This window comes from Triticum aestivum, chromosome 1B (genome assembly GCF_018294505.1).
Source record: "Triticum aestivum cultivar Chinese Spring chromosome 1B, IWGSC CS RefSeq v2.1, whole genome shotgun sequence".
In the NCBI taxonomy this organism is placed as follows: domain Eukaryota; kingdom Viridiplantae; phylum Streptophyta; class Magnoliopsida; order Poales; family Poaceae; genus Triticum; species Triticum aestivum.
In genome coordinates this window covers 406285977-406313375 of record NC_057795.1, presented here as the reverse complement: position 1 = coordinate 406313375, position 27399 = coordinate 406285977, and the positions used below count along the sequence as shown (strand labels likewise).

The following is a 27399-nucleotide window of genomic DNA, read 5'->3' as shown; positions in this document are numbered from 1 at the left end:
TTTTCCTCTTTTTTTTTTCTCCTTTCTTCTCGAGTGTATGTGCATGTATTTAAGCATTTTAGTTTGTTCTGTTTAAAAAAGAAAGTCTACATTTCTTTAAGAAATACATGATACTGAGGATGAACTATGAGCTAAACAGCCAGCTGATTCAATTCTCAAGAAGAAAATTTAATTAAGGATGTGCCTAGGTCTCAGTCGACTGAGACTTAACCAAGCATCAATCAAGTGATATAGTACATAAGAAAAGAAAAATTAAAAAGAAAGTTTTTGCACGAATCTCCTTGCAAGATAAAAAAATATTGCATCGACTGAGACATAACAAAATCTCAGTCGACTGATGTTTAGCAAAACTGTTTAATTAATAATTCATCACAAGATTACTTCGTTTCTTCTTCAAATTTCTTTCATACAGTAAGAAAAAGTTAGACCTACCGTGTCCTTGACCTCCGCACCGTCCATACATGATCACGCCACGGTTTCGGAAAAAAACTGTCGTGCAAGGGTTGAATGGAGCTTTGGCCACTCTGCACGCAAAGTTAACACTACTACAGCTAGCCGCAAATAAATGAACATTTTCATCTTCCATCGCATAAATCACGCCGCATTAGCGACCTGCCCCTACTGCTACTATACTGCACCGGTCCATCGCCCTGCTTGGATTAAATTTATACTATCATGAACGTTTACCTATAGCTTAGCCGTACGTGCACTATCATTTGTAATGTAACCAACTAATCTCAATCATCCTCTCTGTTGCACGGCCCGCTAGGCCATGGTAAACCGCTCTTTCCAGCTCACTAATAATCTTACTGTCCCCCAATCATTTGTGACACATGTGATGTGGTTGTGATGCATTCTGTCTTCTAGAAAGAAAGAAAAATCTAGAGAGCCCACATCACTATCGTGCCTTGCAATGTGACTGACCACTAACATCAAGAGCCTTGCAATGTGACCGACCACTAACATCAAGAGGAGGTGGAAGGAGAAAGAAGGGGAAGTGGGACGAACGACGGTGCGAGGAGGAGGACGGCAATGAAGTGAAGCGAATGGAAGGGAAGATTTCACCTTTTACCCCTAAGTTTCAATGTGACAACACTTACCCTATTTAGTAGATTTTTCTTTACCTTTTTAGCACAGGTATGCTTAAATGGGGTAAAATGTGGCATAAATTTGCTTTAATGGAGCGAAATGCGAAAAATCTGCTAAATGAATAATTGATGTCACAAACGTAAAACTCAGGGATACAAAGTGCAATTTAACTCAACATGGAAAGTTGATTTTCCACTGCAATGCCAAACGGAGCCTCGGTGCCTAAAATGTCCATTTGTAGTTTTGTAAGTTGCAAGGTTTTTTCGTTCACTTTTCTCGATCAATGTATTATCTGCGATATTTCTCTGTCATTTAAACATGTATTGTATGGTATAATGCTTAAAATGTGTAACTAGAAAGCATACTAAGCCAGCTTGGAGTGGAAATTCCTGTGTCATTTTCCCCTCTTCTTTTATCTGTCCAATATACAGAATATTATACTACATCACAAAGAGTGAGTGTCATCAGGTTTTCGCCCCATGGCTGGTGGTCCGTTCCAGGATCATCATGCGGTGGGTTTCCTGATGATGCGCCAACTCGCTCCCCCCCCTTTTCAGTCTCATTTCGCGCAAGGTTTGTCCGGTTTTGGGTTAGTTGGTAATTCGGATACTAAGAACTTGGATACAGACTGATATATTTCCGTTGATTGTAAAATTAATGGAAAGGGGTTGTGAGCCTGGTTGGAAAAAAAAACATCACAAAGATTAGCAATGATCCAGCCCACCAATACCATGGTTGACTATCCCTTAATTTCAGACACGCAAACATAATCCTGCCCCGATTTCTTTAGACAGACACTTCCATCCCACGACCAATAAAATATAGAAAGAAATCGAGTCACTAATCTCTCCAATGGCATGACCACTTTCCATGACCAAGGAAAAAACATACCATCCGTTGCTCACATTGCCGCTTCTCCCCTCTGTGCTCTGCCATTGTTGAGAAAGAGAAAAAGGGAAACCTGCCAGAGCAGAGAGAAAGCTGATAGAGGGAAACATTTGGAGAGAACACAAGAGCTTTTCTTCTTCCAAAGCATTTGGCAAGGACAAGGAGATCATTGGCTTAGGGATCAAATCAGCGGCACAAAAGGTACTAATTTGCTTCCCCTTCCCATTTGTTTCCTTTGATTTGCATCCAACAGCCAAGAAGAATTTGTGGTGGAATTGCAAAAAGGCGTGCTTGTTTTCTTCCCATGCATCTAAAGAAGATTCAAAAGCAAAAGCATTTCATGGCTACTTTCTTGCGATCTGCATGGCATGCTCAACTAGCCATGGATTGGTATGGAGTCACCTCGCCATCGTCTAAAAAGCAGCAAATCAAGATGTTAAAAACAAGAATGAATCGCTCAAATTTCGGGAAATGTGTTTAAATTTTGTATTAAGCGCACAGGAGTTCAAATTTTGTCCGGTGCTCCCATTTCGATGGATTTGTCGCGCCATTCGCGAGAATTCACCGGGACCCTTTCCTTATAAAGCAGGACTAGCTAACTGTACTGCACGAAGGGAGGAAGAAAGGAAGGAAGCCAATAACCATGGCTGACAGCAGCAGCAGCCCGTCGGTCTCATTGTCCGACGAGAGCTCCGAGGCAGAGGCGCAGTGCTGCTCGTCGTCGTCCACGGCGCCGAGCCTGCACGACACGGTGGACTTCAGCCGCACCGCCTCGGACGTGTCCACCTTCTCGGAGCGCAGCGTTGACCACAGCGGGCCCTTCGGGACGGCCGCCGTGTCCAAGCTCATCGGCGGCCGCGGCTCCCCCGCCGCCGCGCTCAGCCGGCTCAGCATGAAGCCCCGCGCTGACGTGCTCGACCGCCGCTCCGCCGAGGACGAGCTGGACCTGGTCAAGGAGAGGTTCTCCAAGCTGCTGCTGGGCGAGGACATGTCCGGCGGCGGCAAGGGCGTGTGCACCGCTGTCGCCATCTCCAACGCCATCACCAACCTCTACGCGACGGTCTTCGGGAACTGCCACAAGCTGGAGCCGCTGCCGGCGGGGAAGAAGACCATGTGGAGGAGGGAGATGGACTGCCTCCTCGCCGTCTGCGACTACATCGTCGAGTTCTACCCCTCCACGCAGCCGCTCTCCGACGGCACCCGCGTCGAGGTCATGGCCACCAGGCCAAGATCCGACATCTACATCAACCTCCCCGCCCTCGAGAAGCTCGACGCCATGCTCATCGTAAGTACAGTAGATGATCTTTCTTCCGACGACGAGGTGATGATCTTTCATTGTTCCGAATTCTGATCAGTGCCAACAAAATGTGTCGTTGACATGTGCAGGAGATCATGGACAGCTTCCAGAAGGCGGAGTTCTGGTACGCGGACGCCGGGACGAGGTCGTTCGGGTCGGTGACCTCGTCGTCCTCGCCGTCGTCGTCGTTCCGGCGGTCGACGACAACGACGACCCAGCGGAACGAGGAGAAGTGGTGGGTGCCGGTGCCGTGCGTCCCGGAGGGCGGGCTGTCCGTGAAGGCGCGCAAGGAGCTCCGTCAGAGGCGCGACTGCGCGAACCAGATCCACAAGGCGGCCGTGGCCATCAACAGCGGCGTGCTGAGCGACATGGAGGTGCCGGAGTCGTTCATGGCGCTGCTCCCGAAGAGCGGCAAGGCGAGCGTCGGGGACGCGGTGTACCGCGCCATGCACAGCTCCGACAAGTTCTCGCCGGACTACCTGCTGGACTGCGTGGACGTGTCGTCGGAGCACGAGGCGCTGGCGCTGGCCGACCGGGTGGAGGCGGCCATGTACGTGTGGCGGCGCAAGGCGACCGCGAGCCACGGCGTCGGCAGGTCGGCGCAGTGGAGCAGGGTCAAGGAGCTCGCCGCGGCCGCCGACGACGGCGGCGAGGGCGGCAAGAACGTGGCCCTGGCCGGCAGGGCCGAGAGCCTCCTCCTCTGCATCAAGAACCGCTTCCCCGGCCTCTCCCAGACCACCCTCGACACCAGCAAGATCCAGTTCAACAAGGTAGCCAATCAACAACATCATCCCACATCCGCATCATCTGAATTTGACACGAACATACATTTATCTGAACTTGACATGGCCATTTTTTGTGTGTAGGATGTTGGGCAGGCGATCCTGGAGAGCTACTCGAGGGTGCTGGAGAGCCTGGCGTTCAACATCGTCTCGTGGACGGACGAGGTTCTTTTTGCCGACAAGGCTGCCAGGAAATAAACAGTGAGCGACGAACCAAACCTGACGGACGGATTCGTCGAGAGAGTGAATGAATGAATGCTCTTATAAGAGCAAAATGTACTTACTTTCGAGCCTTGTTCCCAGCTCTCTGTGATGGGAAACGGCGTAGGTTAGGATGATGATCTTACGGTAACTTTTGTACCGTGAGATTTCTACTACTGACGTAGTCAAGGATTTGTAAGGTCTATATATCTTGCAAAGAAAATATGCAGAGTTTGCCTGACCAACTGTGAGTCCTGTAAGATTTTTTATTTTTTTTTGACTTTTTCATCTGATTTCAGGCGGTGTCTGACCAACAGTGTGTCTGATTTGCCCCTCTTTCTTGCTCATCGATCTTGGTGAAGCTAAGGACCAAGTGAGATGCTTGCTGCTTGGTATCTATGACTGTCAAAAAGCTTGTTATATATCCTTAGACGACCCAAACATCCAACCTAATAACACAAAGAATAGTCAGGCACATTCATGACCATGCAACTTGACTCGCTGAAAACCTCAAGTTTAGTTGAATTTACTGCGATAACATTAGAAAGGTTGATGATCAAATGCACTGCACTTCACACACACACACACACACACACACACACGCACGCACGCACGCACGTAGTTGACACCCACTTTGAGTAACAGCAAATACAGATAGCGCACATTTCTTATCCAAAGAAACAATGCGTGGTCCAACTTAACTGAAAAGACAACGGTATTTCGCAAATTGAAGAACATGCAGTGGCATTTGATCTGTCATATAGTATTATGGTAACTGTTACACATGTGTGATTCTCGAAAAACTATTACACATGTACACACAAACACAACGAGAAAAAATATACATGTGTGATCACCTCTGATCACAATGTACAAGAGGAAAATCCGCAAAGCCTTCAGACTGCTGTGCATTTTAGCTGTCCAAGAGGCATGGCTGTGACAGGCTGCCCAAACTTCATCTAGTCTAGACAAGCTGCACGGCTGGGAGGTTTGCAGGTTGAAACTTCCGCTGTCATGCATCAGAGGAGTTTCTTCCGCTGCAGTTATACACACTTCGACGAGCAAAACGTCGTTGAAGTTCACACTCTCATTACTTTACTCGCACGGGCCAAACAAAACAGCCAGTGTTATTCCGCCACGTAAAATGGTGTTATTGTCAGCATGAAAACATCTACAGTTATACCTACTGTATATGCCCCTCACAAAGCACCACCGACAGGGGACCTGATCAGAGCTTCAAATCCACAAATCGAAAACAGCCTCATCGATAAGTTCGTCTAACACAAACTCCCATATCTCCACAACGATACCTTCAGTCTTCGACCGAATGTCCATCCATGTCCGAACTTCGAAATCCTTTTTTATTGTATGATCTAATGTACTTGGAAAACTATGTCGGAGGTAATCATCGACATATTTGTCAACTTCTGCGACGAGGTCTTCTCCCATTGGAGGTGCCCGTATGTCGTGTTTGAGAAACGACAACCAAGAAGAGAGCCTAAAATATCTCTCCTGGATCTCTGTTAGAGCTTCGCAGATACAGTCAAACAGAATTTTCAGATCGTCTATTTGATCACCTTGATTCGGTAGTTCTTCCAACAGGCAAGGGCTGATTAATTCATCCTCCAGATACCATACCTCTAAATTCTGTTCAGCACATAATTCTGAGAGCTCCAAAACCAACTTTATATAGTCTAACCGGATGCTCTTCTCCTCCCAAAAGACCTTTAGATCTGATTCGTTATCTGGGAAGTACAGGGCTCCACGCAACTCTTCATGCAGATCACCTGTATGTCACAAAAGGGTTAAGTCATACAGATCTATTTGAACAGATTATTTTTTACTGGGAAAGGGGAAAAGGGTTACATATATTTATGATTTTATGTAAATTGGGCTCACATTGTTTAATGTTTTCGCATTCAGGATCTGCAACATCTTCATAGAATGAATCAAGAACAGACACAGGACTGGGCTGTTCTTGCTTGTCATGGCTTAGCTCGGGGGAACAATCTGAGATAAATTTGGCCGATGCTCTTGGTTCAGGTGTTCCTGGTTCTTGCTGCTCCAATTCAACAATGCTCTCAGGATAGCTCAACAAGATTTGAACAGGTTCTTTTCCTTGCTCTGCTTTCTCTATCATATCCTATAAATGAAACATGTGACGTTAACATAAATAATATCGCAACAAAAATATGAGACAATGCTATGTTTTTTTTGGGGGAGCTTACTGGCTGCGGGCTATCTCTGCATAGTTCTGCTGAGATGGATTGTGTGTTGCATATTGTTTCAGAACAATCTATTTTGCCAATTTCTTCAATACATGTCGTGTCTACCACATCAGTAACATCTCCTTGTCCTGCACAAGATTCTAGAGTTATTTCTGTTTGATGATAAAAAAAAATGCACCACTCAATTCAACCTGATGATTCATGCAACTATAGAAGGTTACCTTCTTGTGGTTCTTCTTTCATGCTACATTTGTCCTGAACAACCACCTGATCATCAACTGCTACACTAGGACAATGTGCAGTGTTGCTCAGTGAGTCGTCCCATGATTGACAGCTCTCTTGTGTGGTTTCTTCACTGTCAACCATGGGTACAAGGCAAGAGTCTGTCTCCTCAGGTGAGAGATCAGTGTGGCATTTTCCACTACGGCTATTCCTAGGAGATGACACATCGCAGTGAGGGAGCGAAAGCATTCCTTCCAGGGATTTTGAGACCTGGGCTGTTGGATAGTTGCCGGACTTATTGTTATCCTTTAGCATATTTGTTAAATGCTTCTTAGCCTCCTTGTAGAAGATAGAATCATCTTGTGGCACTGCTATACGACCACTAATTTCAGTCTCGCTGCCATTTTGTTGCTTTTGCTTGCTGCTCGTTGAAGGTCTGGCGATGTCGTTCTTAAAATTTGATGCAGATTTGTCTGCCAAGCTCCCTTGTGTGTGATACCCAGAACTCTTCTTCGTTGCAATCATGGAATGCCAACGTGAAACTCTTTGAAGGTCGTCTGCAGGTGCTGCATTTCTTTCTCTTCTTGTCTCACCAGTCACAATTCTGAATCTCCTCCTGACTTCTTTGATTGAAAATTTTGAGGTTTCCCTCCCACTGTACTCTGGAGTTTGAGAGGTACTAGGTTGCTGATGTAAATATCTTGCACTGCTTGTCACTGTCTGATCAATTCCTTTTCCTGGATTTGGCTTCAGAATAACTATTTTGCTAACAGGCTGAGATCCATTAATTCCTTCTGGCAGCATCTGCTTTATTTTCGACTTGTCTTTCCTCCAGAAGAACATATGTTTGCTCTCCTTAGCCTGTGCCGGTGCAGACAAGTCATGATTTGAGCCTCTTGTCTCTTCAAGGGAATTAGTTTCTCCAAGATTTTTATTGGGCTCTAACTTGGTTGTCAATCTACTGTTTTGGTGGTTTCTGATATTGTCCAACATATGTGAATTAGGCTTCTGAAGCACCTTCAGGAAAAGTTCCTTGTTCGAACCCAGTATCTCCAGTGCATCCTTGAATTCCTTGGACTGAACTGTCCTGCTGCTAGAAATGCCATTACCACCCAGTAGCTTTTCTCCCTTGCTCTCTTGAGGTTGCTCACAATCAATATTGGATTGAAGATTGCTTAAGTCATTAAGCTTCTTATGGATTAGGGACTTCAATGAAGGACACAATTCACTATTACTCTTGCAATCATCATGTGGACATTCATTGTGGCACCTATAAATCTCACCTAAGAAGCTTGCCAAGACAGATTCGAGATCATATTCACTGTGGTTCAAGCTCTTGGAACCCTCAGAATCCACTGATCCAGATAAACGAGACACGGAGATATCCGTGCTGTCATTTAAAGTTCGTGTTGTGTTATTTGTATGCTCTGAATTTCTATCAAGAGATAGATCATTTCCCAGATGAGCCAATCTTCTCTGAACCTCATTGTTTGGAACTGTCCTCAAAAGATTCACACGCCCCAATTCGTCCTCCATAAGTTTTTTGACGGTTGGTTGCTGCAAAGGGCCGTTTTCTATGTTCTGAGAAAACAGAGAAAGTAAAATAGAACCGCTTTAGGAAAACCAATGTTTCTGTATGGATCTTAATTTTCTTAGTTTGTTTAACTTACATCATCTTTTTCTATTTCCTCAAAATCCCGAGGCCTCTTCCCCAAGTCCCTTCCGTCTGAAAAAAGAAATATAGTGTCCATCATCAGAATATTGTGCAATAGCATAACAAGTCAAGAGAAAATTCAAGATGCACATTCCTTTGCTGAACTATCTGAACATCCATCATTTACTATTTCTAGATTGGGCATCAGATGCAGTGACCGATCTTCTTTAACTCAACCTAAAAGTAGGGCAAGGAATGACAAAACAAACTCATCCAGCCACACAGGCCGCACTTCTAAGCTATAAGCATAATTCTGTGAGACAAGCCAGTGAAAGCAACCGAGCAAAATGATCAACGAAGTGATAGCATCAACATCTCTTTTGATTTCTTATACAACTCGTTGTGTGGTTTTCGTATACAACTTGTAACTTTGCTGGACAGGTGACAGCATCTGAAATTCAAAAGCAAGCTGAAACATCTGAATTTGGTACCAGCAATGAGCCTGTGATGAGTAATAAGAGATTGTTTTACCTGTGATCTCCCGGAGCTTATGCCTCCCGCCCGCCTGCTTCGCGTCCATCAGGAATCTGGGGTCGCGGCGGAAATAGACCATTCGCATTAGGCCCCAGACGCAGCCGACATTGGTGTCGTCCTGCGCCGCGGACCGCCTGTTGCTTCGCTTCCCCATTTCAGAACACTCTGTTGTTTCTTTGTCTCTTGTACTGCTTCCTACAGTTAATAATCTCTTGGGTCACTGCACGTAGATCAACACAAGTTAGCAGCCGGATTTTTAATGGGGAAGGAATGGTATCTCTCTGAACTCTGAAGACAAGATGAGTAGACTGGGACTGTTCGGCCGCAAAACAAGGTAGATTGGCAGATATCTGATGAATCCAATAACCAATCAAGCTAGTACAGTAAATCTTAATGAATCAAATGGAAGTTTCTGATAAAAAAAAAACTTTGCTGAACAAATCCAGCTGATTATCAGCTACTCAACAAGTATATCTGACAAGCTCACATCTTGTTGCAAGCATGAGAAGTACTCAGCAGACTGTGAATTGGTTAAAACTTAAAACAAGAGGGGAAATGAACCCAAAGAACGAAAACGAATCCCAACCAACAGAAAACATCGCAGATCCCAACCAACGAACACACCCACCCATCCAAGAGAGATCACGGGGAACCTACCTACCTGACGAATGAATCACGGATCACGACCGGGGAGAAGCCTCAGCAGCCGGCCGCTTTCCCCTTCTCCCTCCGGCCTCTTCTCTCCGGTCTCCTCCCACATAGAAAGAAAAGAAAGAAAAACAGCCAGCTGGAGAATCGATCCTCACAGCGTCGCCCGGGTTTGGGTCGGCCCTGCGCTGTCGCCCATCCTCTGGCTTTGGGCGGGCGGGGGAAGAAAGGAATCGGTGGGCTGCTTTGCTCTTGTTTTCTTTTCTTTTCTTTTCTTTTCCGTGGAGCGGGAATCAGCTCGCCCAACCCAAGCTACCCCTGGCCCGGGTCAGCGTCGGCTCCGCTCCGCTTTGGTTGCTTCCTTGGTGGAAAGGAAAGGAATGGACTGGAACGGGACGGTGCGGATGGATGGAAGGGAGGGAGCGCACCGGGGCAGGGCTACGGCACGGTAGCAGGCCGCCCACCACATGCCACTTTCGGCGAGTGCGCCAGCATTTTCTCGCTCGCGCGGAGAAAAAGCGGAGTGGAGGTAGGCGACGGCCGCAAGCAAGCTGGAGGCGCTCCTCTGATCTGCTAACTTGTCTCTGCACTGCAGTAGTACTAGTATTATTCGAGTAGTAGTACTCCAGTATGAGATAGAGTATTGGACAGAGTGGTCTTAAACAAGAGGGAATTATACAGGCTGCATTAACCAAGAAGGTGATGATTATCGGAGGCGGAGGGGTTTTCGACCTGGAAATTCTCTGAAATACAAACGGGGTAAACATGTGCTCGCAACCCAACCCAACCCAACCCAACCGCACGCGTGAGGGATACCGTCATGGTTATCGGATAACGATACCGACGGTGATAGTTTGTTACCTATCAGCTGTCTCAGACCGCCGGCTTTTATATTCCCGGGAAAGAAAAGAGGTGCTACCCTACTGCCGTCCTCATCAACAGTTGTGGTCTGTAGTTGTAGTTTATGCACAGACAACTTAACACACTGTTTCTTTGTTTTGCCAGCGCTATTAGCAATCAACCAAACTGATAGTCATGTGGTGTGCTTCACTTTAGCCATCTCATTACGATAATGTGTTTGCAAAATTTCTTTTAATTACCTCCAGAGTAGTATCTAGACAAAACTCATTTTGAATAATACCGTTTTGGCATGTTCAAATCTTCGGTTGATGACGTCATCTGGTGAGGCGGGATTTGATCAAGGTTTAGGGTCGTGCGGAACATTTTTGGTTCGATGAGGTTCCATAGAATTTTTAAAGAAATGTTTGTTTGGTTCGTAGGATTATAAATAGTACTAGGAAATACTCATATGGTCCATTTTGCATGCAATTTTGAAGAAAATTTTTATATTGAGGTAAAACTCGTGAATTTTTCTATGACAATTATACCATGTACCTGATGATGTATCAAAGTTCCTGCATTTTTCTACAATGCAACCAAACGGTTTCTATTATGAATTCTTGTGTTTTCAATTCATGTAGGTTTCAACATCGCGTGCTATTCCGAACAAGCTTTTGGAATCATGCGAACCAGCTAGACCCATAAGAGAGAGGATTTAAGAACGCTCTTCAGAGGCGTTTCGATTGGCAAGATGCTTAAGGGCGTACAAACGTTTTGTGTTGTCAGTCGGGGAGTTCTCATGATATTAGCTTGGCGAGTGGGCCACAAGATATGGTGACTTCATTTTGCTGATGCTCCTTGAGTATAGGTTCTAGAGTCTGGTGTGAAAACTCTAGACCTGATTTTGATTGGTTATTGTGTTTTCTTGTTGAACGTATTGCCTCGAAAACGGATCGAACTTGCTTTACGTGGGCAAAATCCATGACGAAGGTAGGATGTCGTGACGACGATGCTCACAGGCCTTTCTCTTCATGGAGGCGTGGCTTTGGAGAACCTTCCGCCAACAAGGGTGATTGATATTGGGGGTTTGCTACTGTGTCTTGTTGATTGCTTCACATGCATGTTGAGGTCATGCCATTTTATTTTTCTTGTTTTTTATGATTGTTGGTCGTGTACACCCTCAATATATCGACAAGCTCTTGATATTGTATTATTGCAAATACTAGTTATGTTTCATATCAACTTGATCTAAATCTGTTGTCCATAATTTACATGTAAATAGAAGAACAACACCAGTTAAGCCCTAGAAAGCTAGCATTACTGGACCATAGCTTGGGAATAGTCCCTTTGTTCACAAATATAAGATGTTTTACCCGCAAAAAATAAAACAAAATGTAAGATGTCCCAAAAAATTAAATCAAATGTATATAAATATGTTTTACTGTGTTTGCTCACTTATTTCAATCTGCATGTAGTTCATTTTAAAGTATTCAAAACATCTTATATTTATGAACGACTTGTTTCAAAAAAAAATGAACGGATTGGGTATGTCCCAAGGCCAGTTGATCTATAACACGGGGCAGCTGATTGTTCTTTGTAGAACAGAAATAAACAAAAAAAAACAGCGCTCATTTCCCAAGAACCAAGATGCGGCTTGTTATTCAACTGGCACTAGCTACTAGCTAGAGACAGGAGGTAGTGGTTGAGATGGGATCTATCCGGGTGGGCCTGGCAAGCAGTGAACTTTACACCTGCAGTCTGATTCAGAGAAGGAGCCAGGCCCAGCTGCCAGTAGCGGAGGCACTCACAGACTCACTGTTGCAACAGCGGGGTCGTTAGGTATAGGTCAGGAACTTGACACTTGGTTAGTTTCCCCTAATGCTACCTTGCGTTGCACGACAGCGAGTGCGGAGTGCCCTAAACCCAGACGCATCTGAGTCAGATGGCAACTTTTTGGCATCGCCTCGCCGTGTTTGGTTTGCCTTGCGCGATGTCATCGTCGATCCCGCGTGGTGTCTGTTTGAAGACACCCTATTTGCCATTTTATTCCTCTTGTCCTGAAATGGACATATTCGTGGATGGATCTCACGGTTTTCCCCTAGAATAACATGGTATCCTCCGATGGAACCATCAGCTGTAAAATCGTGCGATTCTTTTTTCGTTGGCGGGTGAAAAGGGATTTTTACAAAGGTCAGCGACATCACCTGGCCATGATCCCAGCCACACCACCGCGCGGCCCTCAGTTCTACCGAAGGTAGCTAGATACTCCGATGGCCTCTGTTTAACTAGTAGTACCAGATGGTTATCGGTGCCGGAAGGTTGGACTGACTAACAGATGGGGATTTATTCAGAAAAATGTAGCCTCTGTTTTCCTCCGATGGCCTGTAAAATTACAGTGGTACCATTTTGCAGCGGATATGTAATAATGTAGGCATGTGCGCCTTGGGAGTTGGAAGTTTTTGGGCTTCCATTATGTAAAGCGAGCGCCGGGACGACCCGTCAAAAAAAAAAAAACAGCGCCGCGACGCGTCGATGAAATTTAGTGCGGCATTGGCCTGGGTAGTACTGTGGGAGTACTGTACTGTCCCTGTGTACGTACAGGTACAGCTGAGCTGCTTGGGATGGGATGGATATTATTCCCGATCTGTACCTACCCAAATCGGGAAACCTATTTCAGCCCTTTATGTCACTGGATGGATCGGACTCACATCGACTAGAGGTGGCGGAAGTGGATTGCATACATTCAATCGGTAGGATCCTCTTTTTTTTTCTTGACATGTGTTGGGTAGGATCTTAACTGCACCTATCTCTTCCGGCTGTTTAAATTGGATCTTGGAACGCAGACGCACATACTGCTCAGTCGTCAAGCCTGATAGGATCGATCTTCAACCCCAAAAAATAGAGACAGGTGGTGCATACTGCTCAGTCGTCGAGTTGGGTAGGATCTTCAAACTAAAAAGACGGTACGTACCAGACAAAGCAAAATGCAGCGCGTAATGTTGGTGTTAAGCCGAGCGTCGGTGGACCCTGTACTGGCTAACACCGAGTTACTTGCATGAGGGTGGGGTAGTAGGGCAAGCGCGTTTGTAGTGCACGTAGGCAAAAGTCGCTGTCGATTCGGTAAGCGTTTGGCATGAGCATGATGATCGTCATCATCATGTACTACGTGCTAGCTACGTCGCCTCCCGTGATGAACGTACGGTCCAGATGGATATTGCCCTCCTGGTATCGATGCAAACAACTATAGGACAGTCCATAGCATTTCCTCTTAGAACGCAGGGTGGGTGGGCACACGAACTGTGGATTCGTAGCGACCGCTTGTGATGCCAACCGCCAAGTCCGTCCAGCACAAACGTGACAGCCTAGCTATATGAACGGGCAGTGATAAAGAGCACCGGCCATTGTGCAACATTCGCCAGCTTGGATTTTCGTCAAGGTCGTGTTTCTCCTTGAACTCTTTTATTGGCAAGGAGCAGTACATCATGCTACTGCGGCACACCAAGCTCCAAGCTCTTATTCTTATTATCATCACAAACCAAGCTACTCCAATGTCCTCGAGAAATAAACCAGGGCACTCCATATGGGCAAGTATAAGGATTTATCCTACTTTACATCGCTCACTAGTCACCACAAAGGCTACGGTTTCCAGTTCCACAACATTGATAAACCTCAAAAAAGGCGCATACGCGGAGAGGCTGCGCATCTTATGCGCCACCATCCACAGATGCACACTGGGACGCCACTTGGGCAGAGCCTACTACAAAACTGACTGACGATACACAAGACCTTGCAACCCCATCACATCATGTTTTAGTCTAGGCCGAGAACACGATGAACCCATCGGCGCGATGATGGCTGACAAAGATTGTTGGCTAATTCAGTTGCACGGTCCAGCCCATGGGGTCCTCCACCTGGCCCATCTGGACGCTTGTCAGCGAGGTGTACAGTTGCCGAGACACCGCGCCGACTCCTTGGTTGCCAGCATACTCTATCCTGCAAAGCACAAGCGAAGGAGTGGGCATGAGATCTCGTGTGCTACTGTGGTGGAACTCATGGAGGAATGAACATCCGAGTTCGTTCAAGAGACAAGTTGGATTTTGATCCAAGGACAGACACGTTTCAGCAAACAGCTCAGCTCTCGAGGAACAAACAGAGGTAGTTTTACCTTTTCCCTTGATATGTAATGCTACCTACGGGAGACACTACGACGGCGGTCCCCGTGCAGAACACTTCGTCGGCATCGAGCAACTCATCCACCGACACAAGCCGCTCCTCAACCTTCCAAAAAACAAATGCATGCAAAAGTGTTAAACAGAATTTGACAACAAGCTTTCAGATATTTTCAGTAGCAGTTTCAGAACAGTATTTTGCCTCTTCTACTTGGATCCACGTCGCTAGGAGAAATGAGCTATATTTTCACGAATGTATTATTCGTACAAGAAAAATGTCCGCTGTTAATTCATAACGGAAAGTGAAGGATTGAGGAATATGATTAAAAAAACATGGATGTACCTAATGAGAGTGGATTTTTGGCTCCTAAACCCCAGTGATAATTTCTTTTGAAAAAATTACAAAGTGCATTTACAAGCTAAGAATAGTATTTCCACATATACATGTTAAAACCCACCGTGGATCTACAAATCTTAATGAAAAATGCACTGGACAAAAAGATAAATATGGTGATCTATAATAGCAAATAGCAGTGCTACCGTTTGCTTCTTCGTGCATCGCACAAATGGAAGCTCTTTCATGATTTTTTTTAGATTCATAGACTCATGGTGAATCCTCCTCCAATATACAGCTGGTTTTTTGTGAATAATTTTAAACTTGCAAAGGCACTTCAAAAAAATATAAACAAAGGGATCCTGGAGATTGGGATACAAAAGCAATTACCAGTTTACCACTACCTAGCACACTTAAATATGCTCACTCTTCATTGCACAATGCTATAGTTAACTGCCAACCACCGGAAACTATCTAGACAAACTGATCGGCAACATAACAATCTCGACTTTCGATTCATGGGTTTGACAAATAATACCTGGAAGCCTTTACTCAGAGCAACATCAATTATACTTTTCCTTGTGATGCCCGGCAATATTGTTCCTTTTATTGCTGGAGTTGAAATAACATTGCCCTGGTCCAAATAGCAAGAAAAGAAATAAGATTAAAGTTACAAACGACATGCATAAAATAGACAAGAATTGTGCTAAAATAACTGTTTGTTATCAGTCTCATCATTCTGATGATGGCATTGTTCTGCAACATTTATAAGAAACCAAGGTGATAGGTAGACAACCATGCCGAACCAAACAGGTGTAGATCAGCCAGATGGTGCTATATCTTAAGGAACAGTCATGATGCTGCTATATTACTAGGATGTCCAAACCGTTATCTATGAAATAATGCTCATCTGTTGACGGATTCCACAAGGTAATCTGTTAGGTATGAAATTTATTCCTTTATCAGCTAATATTCCGTAAGTGGAGGGGCCATGCTAATGGGTGTTGCTAACAACCACGTGCTCATAAAAACCATAATGTTTTGGTTTCCATAGTTGATATGGCAGACACATGTGCTTAAAGCCAAAAGTATTTTGAAATCAAGATATCTACTCCAGTTTAACAATTCCGCAAATAATTTAGTTTTCACCTTTTTTTTCCTTTTACGTACGAAAGACAAATATGCCCTTTAATCAAAATACGTTAAGTTCGAGTAAAGATGGTACTAGGATATCCAGACATCTAACCACAGTAGTAACTTTCAGAATTAAGCAGTGTTACCTGAACTGATTGAAGATTATTTTTATCCAAAATAGCAAGCATATCTGACAGTGACAGCGATGTCTTACCTTCACAACAAAAATATTACACGAAGATACTTCTTCAAGATACTTTTTCTCAACAGCATCCAAGTAGAGAACATCAGAATAACCTTTCTCCTTTGCAATCTTCTGTGCCATCAAGACCTATGCAACATAAAGGACACATACTGATAATGAAGAAGCCATGAATACACAAGTTCAACACAATTAGCAGAACCTTTTAGCAGAGAAGATAGCAGAAGATGTTTATGATTACAGATTTCAGCTAGTGAATAGACTGGCCATTCCAGCCTTATAACCCATCGCATCTATATTCTATAGGCTTTGACCACAATATAAACAACCGGAAGATAGTGGACTTGAGGATAGATGAGCATTCACAATCATAACAAATAGGCTTTACCATTATAACACATAGGCTTTCCAATTCCAATATGTATTCAATCCATCAACATTTTTTGTAGAATCAGGGGAGAGAGGGGTGGCGGCTGGGATAGAAAGATGGCCTGGTATTGTATTCTATTGGAGTTAGGGTTTCCTGTACAAGGGGGCAGCACATATATAGGCTGCAGGGTTACATGGGCCACATGGGCCATAAGCGCGCGCACACACACACACACTGAAATACAGATAAGACACAGCCCAACACTCCCCCTCAAGAGGGATGATAGATATCTATCATGCCCATCTTGTCACAAGCAAGATTGTTCTCCCTGGTTCCCAAACCTTTTGTCAAACAATCGGCGACTTGTTGTCCAGAGCTCACATGAGTTATCTTGATGATTCCTGCATCCAGTTTCTCTTTGATAAAGAATCTGTCTATCTCCACATGTTTTGTTCTGTCATGTTGCACTGGATTATTAGCAATGCTGATTGCAGATTTGTTGTCACACCACACATTCAGAGGATCTTGTCTGAGCACTTTCAGCTCAAGCAGAAGGCCTCTTTACCCATAACATCTCACTCAGCCCTTGAGACATTGCCCTATACTCAGCTTCTGCAGTTGATTTTGACACCACCGGTTGTTTTTTGCTTCTCCATGATACCAAATTTCCACCAACAAACACACAATAGCCAGAGGTTGATCGTCTATCATCAAGACAGCTAGCCCAATCAGCATCGCTATAACCGTCAACATTCAAATGGCCATTACTCTTGAACCAGAGTCCCATACCAGGGCTGCCCTTTAGATACCTCATGATTCTATAGACTGCATCAAGGTGTCCACTTCTGGGGTCATGCATATATCTACTTACTACACTTACTGCATATGTAATATCTGGTCTAGTGTGACACAAGTACAGAAGTTTGCCAACCAATTGTTGATATTTTGCTTTGTTAACTTGTTCACCCATCTGTGTTGTCAATTTGTGATTTTGTTCAATGGGAGTTGGGGCTGCTCTACATCCAAGCATTCCCATATCACTTAGGAGCTCTAAGGTATACTTCCGCTGAGACAGGGCTATTCCCTTCTTTGATCTTGCAACTTCGATACCCAGGAAATATTTTAGCTGACCAAGATCCTTAACTTCAAATGCTTTGCCTAGGCATTTCTTTAGTCTTCCAATCTCCTCTTCATTGTCTCCCATTATTATGATGTCATCCACATATACTGCAAGAATAGTAATCTGTTGCTTGGAATGTTTATAGAAAACAGTGTGATCTCCATTGCATTGTTTATACTCCATACTGCAAACTGCTTGCCTGAACCGGTCAAACCAAGCCCTTGGCGATTGCTTCAAACCATAAAGAGATTTTCTCAATCTACAAACCTTCCCAACAGTCCCAGGTGTAGAAAGTCCAGGAGGAATTTCCATGTAGACTTCCTCTTGTAGATCTCCATGTAAAAAGGCATTTTTTACATCAAGTTGGTGTAGTGGCCATCCAAAGTTAGCTGCACATGAGATTAGAATCCTCATTGTATTCATCTTTGCAACTGGGGCGAATGTTTCGTCATAATCAATACCATACGTTTGGCTGTACCCTCTGGCTACCAGTCTTGCCTTGTAACGCTCAACCTTACCCTCAGGATTCTGCTTCACTGTGAAGATCCACTTACAACTGACTGCCTTCTTCCCATATGGAAGATTTGCTAGCTCCCATGTTTTGTTCTTTCTCAGGGCCTCCAACTCTTCCCTCATGGCTTCACACCACTTTGGATCTTGTCTTGCTTCTTTCCAGTCTTTAGGAACAATCACGGCTTGAAGTGATGCGACAAATGCTCTAAATGAAGGTGATAGGGCTTCATAGGTGACATAATTACTGATGTCATGCTCAAGATTGCCCTTGCTCAAAGTTTTCCTTGCTACTTCCTTCTTGAGAGCAATTGGCAGGTTAGGTGATGCTTCTTCAGTACTTGAATTTTCATATGACTCCACTTCAGATGAGCTTCCTGTCGCTTGAGTTTCTTCTGACTGCTCCCCCTGTTCCATAGTTTCTTTTGACTGCTCCTCATGTACTTGTTCCTCCACACCTCTCTTCCTTCTTGTATACACCTGAGGATTCCTTTCCTCATTTGGTCTCTGCCACCTCTGCTGTTCAGCCCCATCAACTACAACTGGAATGAAGGATCCCACTATTTTCGGGGTTGGTATTGGCTGCTCCTTGTCGCCATTGGTGCTGCACTCACCACTCAAGTTGCACTCCCCCTCTTGACCACCCTGCATAGATTGTGAGTGGTCAAGTTCTTCGAATAAAGTGCTGAGATCTGTCTTCTCACCATAGAAAGGCTCAGATTCTCGAAAGGTGACATCCATACTTACAAATGTGCGCCTTTCAGCAGGACTCCAACACTTATAGCCTCGCTGCCCTGCAGGATATCCAACAAATATGCATTTTACAGCTCGTGGATCCAGCTTTCCCACTGCTGGTCTGTGATCTCTAACGAAGCAGGTGCACCCAAATAACTTCGGAGGAACTGAGAATTTGTTCTCCCCAAATAGCATCTCACATGGGGACTTCATACCAAGCATTTTTGAAGGCATCCGGTTGATCAGGAACGTTGCAGTCATGACAGCTTCACTCCACAAGAATTTTGGCACATTCATGGTGAACATAAGTGATCGAGCCACTTCTAAAATGTGTCGGTTTTTCCTTTCTGCAACACCATTCTGAGCAGGGGTATCTAGACATGATGTTTGGTGCATTATGCCTTGTGCTGACAGGAAACCTCCAAATTGCTTGTTTACATATTCAGTTCCATTGTCAGATCTGATCACCTACACCTGCACATTGAATTGGTTTCGCACATAGGCATAAAACTCCTGAAAACATTGGAATACCTCATCTTTATGTCGCATGAGGTACACCCAAGTCATGCGAGTGTGGCAGTCTATAAATGTCACAAAATATTTCATTCCACTAACAGAAACAACAGGACATGTCCACACATCAGAGTGAATCAGCATAAACGGGGATATACTCCTTAGCCCCTTACTCAAATATGAGATTCTTGTGTGCTTTGCATATTCACATGCATCACACACAAGCTTACTCTTGTCTACTCCACGCATTACATCAGGAAACATCTTACTCATCTTATCAAAAGCCATATGCCCCATGCGACAGTGATGGATCATCGCCATTGTCTCACTTACTCCAACTAGTACAGCCAAAATAGGACTAGCACCAGACCTAGACACATCACGATCCATATACCACAATCCACTACGCCTGGTTCCTGTCCCAAGTTTCCTTCCAGTCATCCTCTCCTGAATCAAACATATTTTCTTATCAAGAGTTATTCGGCAATCTATCTGATCAATCAAAGCACTTAGAGAAAGCAAGTTCACAGGAAAAGCTGGAACATGTAATACATCAGATAATTTAATAGTGGGTGTACATTGAACTGATCCAACTCCTTTAATCGGTTGTGAGGTGCCATCAGCAGTTTGTATTGTTTCGCAATGTGTAATTGGGTACTGAGTATATGATTCAAACTCAGTTGAGGTACCCGCAACATGCTTGGATGCTCCAGAATCTAATATCCAATCTGGAAGGAAATCATGTGTGGATATAGATGCATTTGCAAAGTTACCTTCCCCTGTGTAGACAAAGTGGGCAAAGTTCCCGAAGGTGTTGTCCTCCTGGCTTCTACTCTTCGACTCCTCTTGAGAGGTTGTTGACGTCCCTTCTTCTTGCGTTGCCAAGTTAGCCAAGTTTGCTTTGAAGCCACTGGAATAATTCGAACCCCTCGAGTTACCTCTGCCTCTAACTCCCCGGTATCCACCTCGGCTGTAACCTCTTCCCCTACCACGTATTTCTCTGCGTTGTGCTGTGCAATTGATGCTTATGTGACCTTTCTCTCCACAGTTGAAGCACTCTCTTGTCTCCTTCCATTCAGACACAGTAAATGCTGAGCGAGATGCATTCGCTTCTCCAGTCCTGGTCAACTTCAACCTGACCTCCTCCTGTGCCATTGCTGCAACTGCCTCCTCAAGCGAGGGGAGCTTTGGCTGATGAAACAACCCAGCACGCCTTCCTTCAAATTCTGAGCTAAGTCCCTTCAAGAATTTCATCACTCTCCTACACTCTACCCACTTCTTAGTAGCAACTATACATTCTGAATGTGGTAACTCCAGTGGATCATAGTGGTCTAAGTCAGCCCACAAATGCTGCAATTCTGCTACATACTCCATCACCGACTTATCCCCTTGTTTTAGCTCATTTACTCTATCCTCAATCTGCGCCATAAGCATTATGTTCCCTTTCCCGGAGTACAATGTTTCCAGGGTTTTCCATACCTCTGCTGCATGGGGAAGAGTCTCCACGGCTGCTGCAATGGATGGGGTCAAGGAGTTCAGCAGCCATGCCACCACCAGAGAGTCAATGACACTCCACTTCTTCCACTCTTCACTTGCCCTGTTCGCCGGTTCATCTACTTTCCCTCTGACATAGCCTTCCAGCCCCTTTGTCCTCAATATTAGCAATGCCCTTCTGGACCAGCTTAGGTAGTTTGTGACCCCTTCCATCTTGATTTCATTTGGCATCAGTTCTATTTTCTGTATCACCTCAGGCTGAGGAACAAGCACACCTGGGGAAGCCACACCCTCTGCCTTGACAGTGATGAGCTCAGCTAGCTTCTCCAACGCCTTTACCAACCCCTGGTTGTCCCCCATCTTTCCAATCTTGAATCACACCACTAGCAACCTCCAGCAACCACTGCTCCCCACTTTCACCTCTCTACTACCTCCTCCCCTCAGATCTGGGATTCCACCTCTCCTTCTTCCACACAAGCCTTCTCCTCTCAGACAATCGCCAGCAAGCACAACCAGCCAACCACCATCACCACTGCTGGGATTGGGAACCCAAGCTCTGACACCATGTAGAATCAGGGGAGAGAGGGGTGGCGGCTGGGATAGAAAGATGGCCTAGTATTGTATTCTATTGGAGTTAGGGTTTCCTGTACAAGGGGGCAGCACATATATAGGCTGCAGGGTTACATGGGCCACATGGGCCACATGGGCCATAAGCGCACACACACACACACACACTGAAATACAGATAAGACACAGCCCAACATTTTTCTAAAAGCTAAGTAGAAAATGTTGTAAATTTGAAGTCCCAGTAGAAGAATTCAATGTGCGTGTGAATGCTACTACAAAATAATAACTGTAGAAGTGACTACGACAGATTTAAAGGGTAAAGATGCATGGTATAATTATCTATGTTACAGTATTCCACTTTGAAAAATATCTCCAACGACATTATTCCATTTTAACTTTTCAAGTGTATGCTATGCTTAAGCTTTGTTATATCAGATTTAACAGCAATAAAATAATTGCACTGATGGCATAGCCTATTTCAATCAGAACATGGTATTGTTCTTTTGTATTTTGAACTTTAAACATTGAAAGCCCAAAATCATCAGATAAAAACAAATCAAGACGTCGGAAACATAAATATAAAAAATTCAAGATGCAAAGTCAAATTCCTACAATGCATCGCAAAGTTGTTGTCGATTCAAGCCAACAAATCATAAACAATGGACCTAAAGTTAACAGCATAATTACCGAGGCATAATTCCCAATGGTCTTAACACCTCCAGTTCCACCAGGGGTGGCCCGATGAAACTTGTCTTCAACTATCAAATTTATTGGCGCTAATCCTTCCTGTAGACATCACTGAAAAAATTGAATGGGCACTGAAAAAACTAAACGGGAACAATCATACATAAATGAGTTGGAATTCCACATCTGATTCATGATTAGTGTATCATCAATCAAAAAGGCAAAAACAGTACTACAAATAAATGAAATTATAGTCGCTACATAATTTCTAGTCCGAAATATGTTGCCATGCAAAGTGGAAAGTACAACAATGTATATAGCCCAATTGTTATTTTTATTTGGGGAAAAGTATCTCATGAAAGTAGTGGACAAAGAAGTTCAAACTTTTGATACAAACCTTGAAGTAGTTCCCAACAGGGGAGGCAAAAATAAGGAATGTGTACTCAGGAGCAGGTGCTAGACCAAGAACAGCCCCACTTCCCACAAGTAGTGGCCTAATGTACAAAGAACCTTTACCGGTAGGAGGCACCTGGATGCATAAGATATTTGGTAAATGATCAAATCGCGCACATAAACAATGACATGGCACTATGGAAATGACCCAACATTTTAGATAGACGACTGACCCATCTCTTGTTTGCTAAAACGGTTTGTTTTACTGCATCCACAAATTGCTCAACAGGAGGTGCAGGCATGCACATCCTCTCGGCACCAGTTTGCATCCTCATTGCATTTTCCATTGGGCGAAACAACAGGATGGAGCCATCAGTTTTTCTATACGCCTTTAGGCCTTCGAACAATCCCTACAAATCATAACCAATACAATTTCACAACAAGAAGATTTTGGCCTTCAAAACATTACTACAGTCTGCCAGAGACACGAATCAAGGAGTTTCTACCTCCAATACAAACCTGTCCATAATTCAGGACTCCGGATGCTGGGTTCATTTCTATCGGCCCAAACGGCACCATCCCACCCTTGTCAAAGTTCCCATCTGGCCCGCATTTTGTAGTATACATATAGTCAGTTTGCACGAGTCCAAAACCAAGGTTCTCCCAATCCAAATCAGCAAACTCCGATGTCTGCCTGCCAAGCCAAGGGATTCCCATCAGAACTATTTTGACACGACCAACACATTGCCGTGGACAATCTAGCAGACTAGCACAAGAAAATGTGTGCGCTGCATGGCGTGGTACAGTCTAACAAGACATGCGATGCAGTTCATAGTGGAAATCACATACGTGTAGTTACTTGCTAGAGAAGCCTCGCGTCTTCCCATGCATCGGGCCTTTCGAAGCGGAAGCAGTGACATCGAATAAAGTCGATTCCGAATCTGCATCAACGACAATAAAGTACCGCACATTAGATTATTCAATACACATCAACACAAGAAACAACGACGGTTCCTTGCATTTTCCAATGTTCAACTTTCAGAAATCCTTCCAAAGAAAAAAAAGGTTTTTAATCCCAGCTTTTCCCATCTAATCGCACATGAGCACATGCTGATTAGCTCCGCTCTCTACGAATCTACAACAGAAAGCCGTATCGACCCGTGCAGAAGAACGCCAGCGAGATCTGAACAAGGACCTGAATAGACGGCGTCGACGGCGGCGGCGAGAGGGGCAGCAGCCGGGGCCGCCGGCCGGCGAGCGGCGCGGCGGCGAGCAGGGCGCCATGCGAGGCTGTGCCGCAATCCATGTTGTGTGAGGCTCGCTAATGGAGCTCACGCTCGCTCGCGGCGGTCTAGGGTTTCGCGGCGGCGGCGACGGCGGACGGGCGGGGATAGGTTTGTAGAGGAGGAACCAAGGGAGACGACGACGACTGCCAGATCGGACGGGGTGGTGGCTCGTTGCGCGCACGCAGACCTCCGTGTGATCCATGCCACAGAAGCAGACATTTGGGTCCCACCGCCATTTTGTCCACATGTCAGTGACTCCGTTCTTTGCTGTCTTCTCGTGCTCAGCTAGATAACTAAAACAGGTGTGCCACGTATTGCGGCAGTTGGAAAAGTTTTATCCACATGCTTCTCTAGCCGAGCAACTACACTACACCAGGCGCTGACGGATCTAGTGGGGTGCCCTAGACCGGGAAAGTATCTAGTGCTTCCAGGCCTAGGGTGCTCCCGGTGCTCCGATGCGAAAAACATTTTTTTTAATGTTCAAAAAATTCGGGAAAAAATGCAGCACATTGACGGAACATCGAAGTCTCTTGTCATAAAATTTCAAATCAAAATTCGAAACATTACTTGAGATACAAAAATGACAAATTTAACATCAATGTTATAATGGGTCAAAACTAAAGCCCAACTTATGTTATGTACAAATTTTTGTCATTTTTGTATCTCGAGCAATGTTTCGAATTTTGATTTAAAATTTTGTGACAAGAGACATCGATGTTCCGTCGATGTGCTGCATTTTTTTCAGAATTTTTTGAACATTTTAAAAATGTTTTTCGGACATTTGGAGCACCGGGAGCACCCCAAGCCTGGGAGCACTAGATACTTTCCCGCCCTAGACCTCATCTCCTCAAAGTTGTATTCCCTCTGTTCCAAATTACTCATTGCTGAAATGAATGTATCTAGATACATCCATACGTGTGACAATTAATTCGGAACGAAGGGAGTAAAATACTAGTACTTCTCAGACTAGCCACTGGGTGCTACTCTCATAATATAGGATGTTTTTCGACACTAGTTTAGTGTAAAAAAAGTCTTACATTAGACTAGTCATAATGATGAGTAACATACACTAGTAACATACACATATCTCTAGACTATATTACTACCTTCATAGTGAATAATAATATAAGTGTGGTAACATACAAAGCTTCATTTATTAGGTTATAGACTCATATTGCATTGGGACATGTGATGTTACAGTAACTAGCTAAGTTACTATAACTACCTCTCTCATCATTAACTCATTGTCACATAAGCAAATTTGCTAAGTTGAACTATTACTCCCACTGTGGCTAGTCTTATGTGACGGAGGGAGTAAAATTTACCAATAAACCTACACGCACGGACAATTACGAAACTTTTACTTATATTGGCCTTTTCAACTAACTAACCTCTTCCCTCCTAGTTTTCAGTCGGGTGGGGCCGCCTCATCCCCAACTTCCAATAAGTCCCCATGTTAGCCAGTCTGTTGATCCCGTGAAAAAATTCCCTATGAACTTAGCATTGTTCAAATTTACTATATACTTAACAATAAATATTTATTTAATTGTTGCTATTTTCAGACTATTTGTTGAGATTATGATGATGTTTAGTGTAAACCTTGAACTGTGGCACTCCAAGTATGTTATTCTAGATTTGCCACTGCACTCGGGCTCCTCAAACATGAAAGTGCGTTACGTCAACTAGATGGGGAGTGAATAGGCGAATTTTATGAATTCTTCACTGAGGAATTTCAGGGTGAGGAAATTCCTAAGCGAAGAACTACTTGTAGCGGAATAAGTACTAAGGTATAAGCATAACAGAGCAACGGCATAGTCATCATGATGAAATGAAAGACAATCACAGAGTACAAAAAGCGTAAACACAGGATAACAGGATGAAGACAAAGTGACTGAAGAAATATGATTGAGAAAATTGAGAAAGTCTTCAGTCAAAGTCTTCAAACAGGAATGATCGGGTAAAACAACACATAACCGAGGAAATGGAATGGTTGAAAAAATAGAACCAGTAGGCTTGGTGAAGACAATGATTTGGTAGACCAGTTACAACTATTGTGACAGTTGTACGTCTGGTTGGAGCGGTTGAGTATTTAAACTCGAAGACACACAGTCCTCACCATATTCTCCTTGAGCTAAGATCACGCAAATCTCGCCCAATAGTAGTGGTAAGCCTTCAGAGTTGACTTCCAAACCTTCACAGACTTGGTCACTCGGCAATTCACAATTCCTCTTGGATACTCAGACCATGACGCCTAACCGTCTGAAGGATACACAGTTGTAAGGGCATATTTATTCCCTAGTGGTTTTGATGATTGATGACAATGCTTTTGCGGTCTAATCGTGTGCGTTAAGTTCTTTCAGAGAATCATCCATTGGCACGAGACGATTTCCTCCTCTCGGTGTTTTTATTCAAGATGGTGTAGCTCCTGCGTTTCGTGTTGGTGGACTAGTCTCGTAGGAGTCACCGTACTATTAAGAGGGGATCCGTTTTGGTAAGACTTGGGTGGAATCAACACGTACACATCCTTATCACACCCGTCGTCTTCCTATCGCTTCTTTGGAGCTGCACTTCTCTTCCGTACCTGCTTCGCCCTGTGCCAGCGGTAGTACCGCGATCTACAGCTGTAGTACCGCCGAAGCCCCCCTAGCGGTAGTACCGCTCCACAGAGCGGTAGTACCGCTCTCAGCGGTAGTACCGCTCCGTAGAGCGGTAGTACCGCCCGCGGGTTTCGGCTATAGTACCACTGTAGTACCGCGCCTACTACCGCCTCGATTCAAGACGATATTTTCTCGTGTTGAGTTTTGCGGCACTAGAAGCGGCAGTAGAAGCGGTAGTACCGCTCCTCTCCCACGGTAGTACCGCTATGGGGCCAGTGGCCTGACTCCCTCCTCAGCGCGGTAGTACCGCTAGGAAGGGAGCGGTAGTACCGCTCTCAGCGGTAGTACCGCCCTTCCCTAGCGGTAGTACCGCCCTGTGCGGGGCTGCTCAGTGGGGTAACGGTTGGATGTGTTCCCCCACTATTTAAAGGGGTCTTCTTCCTCCTAGTTGACCCACCTCTTTCCCCCAAAGCTCCATTGTTGCTCAAAGCTCCATTTTCGCCCGATCTCTCTCCCTAGCCAATCAAACTTGTTGATTTGCTCGGGATTGGTTGAGAAGGCCCAGATCTACACTTCCACCAAGAGAAATTTGATTCCCCCCACTTATCCCTTGCGGATCATGTTACTCTTGGGTGTTGAGCACCCTAGACGGTTGAGGTCACCTCGAAGCCATACTCCATTGTGGTGAAGCTTCGTGGTGTTGTTGTTGTTGTTGTTGGGAGCCTCCGGTTGTTGTGGAGTTTGCCCCAACCTTGCTTGTAAAGGTTCGGTCGCCGCCTTCAAGGGCACCAATAGTGGAATCACGGCATCTCGCATTGTGTGAGGGCGTGAGGAGAACACGGTGGCCCTAGTGGCTTCTTGGGGAGCATTGTGCCTCCACACCGCTCCAACGGAGACGTACTTCCCTT

The 27399-nt window shown here is 44.8% G+C and overlaps 4 protein-coding genes across 5 annotated transcripts; 1 reads left to right on the top strand and 3 right to left on the bottom strand.

Annotated features, from left to right (window-relative positions):
* Positions 1–1934: 1934 nt before the first annotated feature.
* On the top strand, positions 1935–4502 carry LOC123091859 (rop guanine nucleotide exchange factor 3). The gene is made up of 4 exons (XM_044513464.1): positions 1935–2178; positions 2564–3262; positions 3364–4044; positions 4141–4502. The coding sequence occupies exons 2-4, from the start codon at positions 2621–2623 to the stop codon at positions 4252–4254; spliced, it is 1437 nt and encodes a 478-aa protein (XP_044369399.1). The 5' UTR covers positions 1935–2178; positions 2564–2620; the 3' UTR covers positions 4255–4502.
* Positions 4503–4984: 482 nt separating this feature from the next.
* Positions 4985–10125, bottom strand: LOC123127659 (uncharacterized). Of its 2 annotated transcripts, none has more exons than XM_044547429.1 (7): positions 9553–10125; positions 8893–9115; positions 8378–8433; positions 6707–8288; positions 6486–6613; positions 6157–6400; positions 4985–6044 (listed from the first exon to the last, which is right to left on the bottom strand). In XM_044547429.1, the coding sequence occupies exons 2-7, from the start codon at positions 9047–9049 to the stop codon at positions 5494–5496; spliced, it is 2718 nt and encodes a 905-aa protein (XP_044403364.1). In that variant the 5' UTR covers positions 9050–9115; positions 9553–10125; the 3' UTR covers positions 4985–5493. The 2 variants fall into 2 exon arrangements, with proteins under 2 accessions (XP_044403364.1, XP_044403370.1); XM_044547435.1 differs by having other exon boundaries at positions 9557–10125.
* A 3762-nt stretch (positions 10126–13887) lies between these two features.
* On the bottom strand, positions 13888–24078 carry LOC123127641 (branched-chain amino acid aminotransferase 2, chloroplastic). The gene is made up of 10 exons (XM_044547407.1): positions 23804–24078; positions 23458–23549; positions 23128–23302; positions 22842–23018; positions 22613–22744; positions 22219–22317; positions 16235–16351; positions 15425–15520; positions 14549–14661; positions 13888–14376 (listed from the first exon to the last, which is right to left on the bottom strand). Exons 1-10 carry the CDS (start codon positions 23912–23914, stop codon positions 14256–14258), a joined length of 1233 nt encoding a protein of 410 aa, XP_044403342.1. The 5' UTR covers positions 23915–24078; the 3' UTR covers positions 13888–14255.
* Positions 19712–22200, bottom strand: LOC123127649 (uncharacterized). Its single transcript, XM_044547416.1, has 2 exons — positions 20244–22200; positions 19712–19917 (listed from the first exon to the last, which is right to left on the bottom strand). The coding sequence occupies exons 1-2, from the start codon at positions 21322–21324 to the stop codon at positions 19874–19876; spliced, it is 1125 nt and encodes a 374-aa protein (XP_044403351.1). The 5' UTR covers positions 21325–22200; the 3' UTR covers positions 19712–19873.
* Positions 24079–27399: the final 3321 nt, after the last annotated feature.

Coding starts and splice junctions, on each gene's coding strand:
- LOC123091859 (XM_044513464.1), top strand. CDS start 2,621: ATGGCTGACAGCAGCAGCAGCCCGTCGGTCTCATTGTCCGACGAGAGC. Junction 3,263..3,363: donor AGCTCGACGCCATGCTCATC/GTAAGTACAGTA, acceptor TGACATGTGCAG/GAGATCATGGACAGCTTCCA. Junction 4,045..4,140: donor GCAAGATCCAGTTCAACAAG/GTAGCCAATCAA, acceptor TTTTGTGTGTAG/GATGTTGGGCAGGCGATCCT.
- LOC123127659 (XM_044547429.1), bottom strand. CDS start 9,049: ATGGGGAAGCGAAGCAACAGGCGGTCCGCGGCGCAGGACGACACCAAT. Junction 8,289..8,377: donor AGGAAATAGAAAAAGATGAT/GTAAGTTAAACA, acceptor CTGTTTTCTCAG/AACATAGAAAACGGCCCTTT. Junction 6,045..6,156: donor ATGCGAAAACATTAAACAAT/GTGAGCCCAATT, acceptor TGTGACATACAG/GTGATCTGCATGAAGAGTTG.
- LOC123127649 (XM_044547416.1), bottom strand. CDS start 21,324: ATGGGGGACAACCAGGGGTTGGTAAAGGCGTTGGAGAAGCTAGCTGAG. Junction 19,918..20,243: donor CTTTGTCTACACAGGGGAAG/GTAACTTTGCAA, acceptor TGTTTGATTCAG/GAGAGGATGACTGGAAGGAA.
- LOC123127641 (XM_044547407.1), bottom strand. CDS start 23,914: ATGGATTGCGGCACAGCCTCGCATGGCGCCCTGCTCGCCGCCGCGCCG. Junction 23,303..23,457: donor TCTCTAGCAAGTAACTACAC/GTATGTGATTTC, acceptor TTGGCTTGGCAG/GCAGACATCGGAGTTTGCTG. Junction 22,318..22,612: donor CTGTTGGGAACTACTTCAAG/GTTTGTATCAAA, acceptor TGATGTCTACAG/GAAGGATTAGCGCCAATAAA.